We start from the raw sequence: 763 nt of genomic DNA on the forward strand, positions 1-763 counted from the left end.
AAACAGAAGTATGAATGTCGTTATTGTGATGCGACTATGGAGACGTATATGGAATATTTAAAACACCTTGAAACGCACAAGGAACAAGGTTTATATAACTGCACTTGGCCCACATGTGGAAAGAAATTCCTTACCTCAAAGGGACTTCGAGAGCATTACGTAAAACATCAAACTAAATTTCCATGTGAAATTTGTGGCTGTTTGCTTTCTTCCAAGCATGCACTACAAAGGCACGAGAAGCAACACCGCGGTATTGGAAGTTAGTTTTACAAAATTTATGCTTAGCAAAAGAACTTTTTAACGTATTTGTTCGCATGAAAATGTATTGCAAAACACTTATGACAGTGAAGTGGCAATTCAAAATTCAATACTTACTGCAATATTTTTCTAACCTCAGTAAATAGTGATAAATGCATGGAAAAAATAGTACGGCATTTGATCCACGAAACCAAAGAGCTACTAACCACTCATTTCGAATGACTCAATGAGGTAATTTTAGGGTAAACAGAATGAAATCCGCATTTAGGGCATACTTTGGTAGATACACGAAACCATCACATTGCCGATCAAATCTTATTAGATAAACAAGATCATTCGGGTAATGAGTATTTCTCAGAACACTTTAACATCTGCCACAACTCGGATTTAGCACCAAGTGCTTCAGAGCAGTTACATATAACAGTGGATGGGAAATACTAATAGACAATTACCGGGAACAAGCAGTAAAGAATTATATAATGACATATCATTTTAATCCTTTCAG

At 35.8% G+C, this 763-nt stretch overlaps 1 protein-coding gene across 1 annotated transcript; it reads left to right on the forward strand.

Annotated features, from left to right (window-relative positions):
* Positions 1-36: 36 nt before the first annotated feature.
* Positions 37-259, forward strand: LOAG_19275 (hypothetical protein; the record flags this gene model as incomplete). Its single annotated transcript, XM_020451926.1, has 1 exon — positions 37-259. A coding segment is annotated over one exon (222 nt), but the record flags the coding sequence as incomplete, so codon positions are not given.
* Positions 260-763: the final 504 nt, after the last annotated feature.

This window comes from Loa loa, assembly GCF_000183805.2.
Source record: "Loa loa unplaced genomic scaffold supercont3.4406, whole genome shotgun sequence".
In the NCBI taxonomy this organism is placed as follows: Eukaryota; Metazoa; Nematoda; class Chromadorea; order Rhabditida; family Onchocercidae; genus Loa; species Loa loa.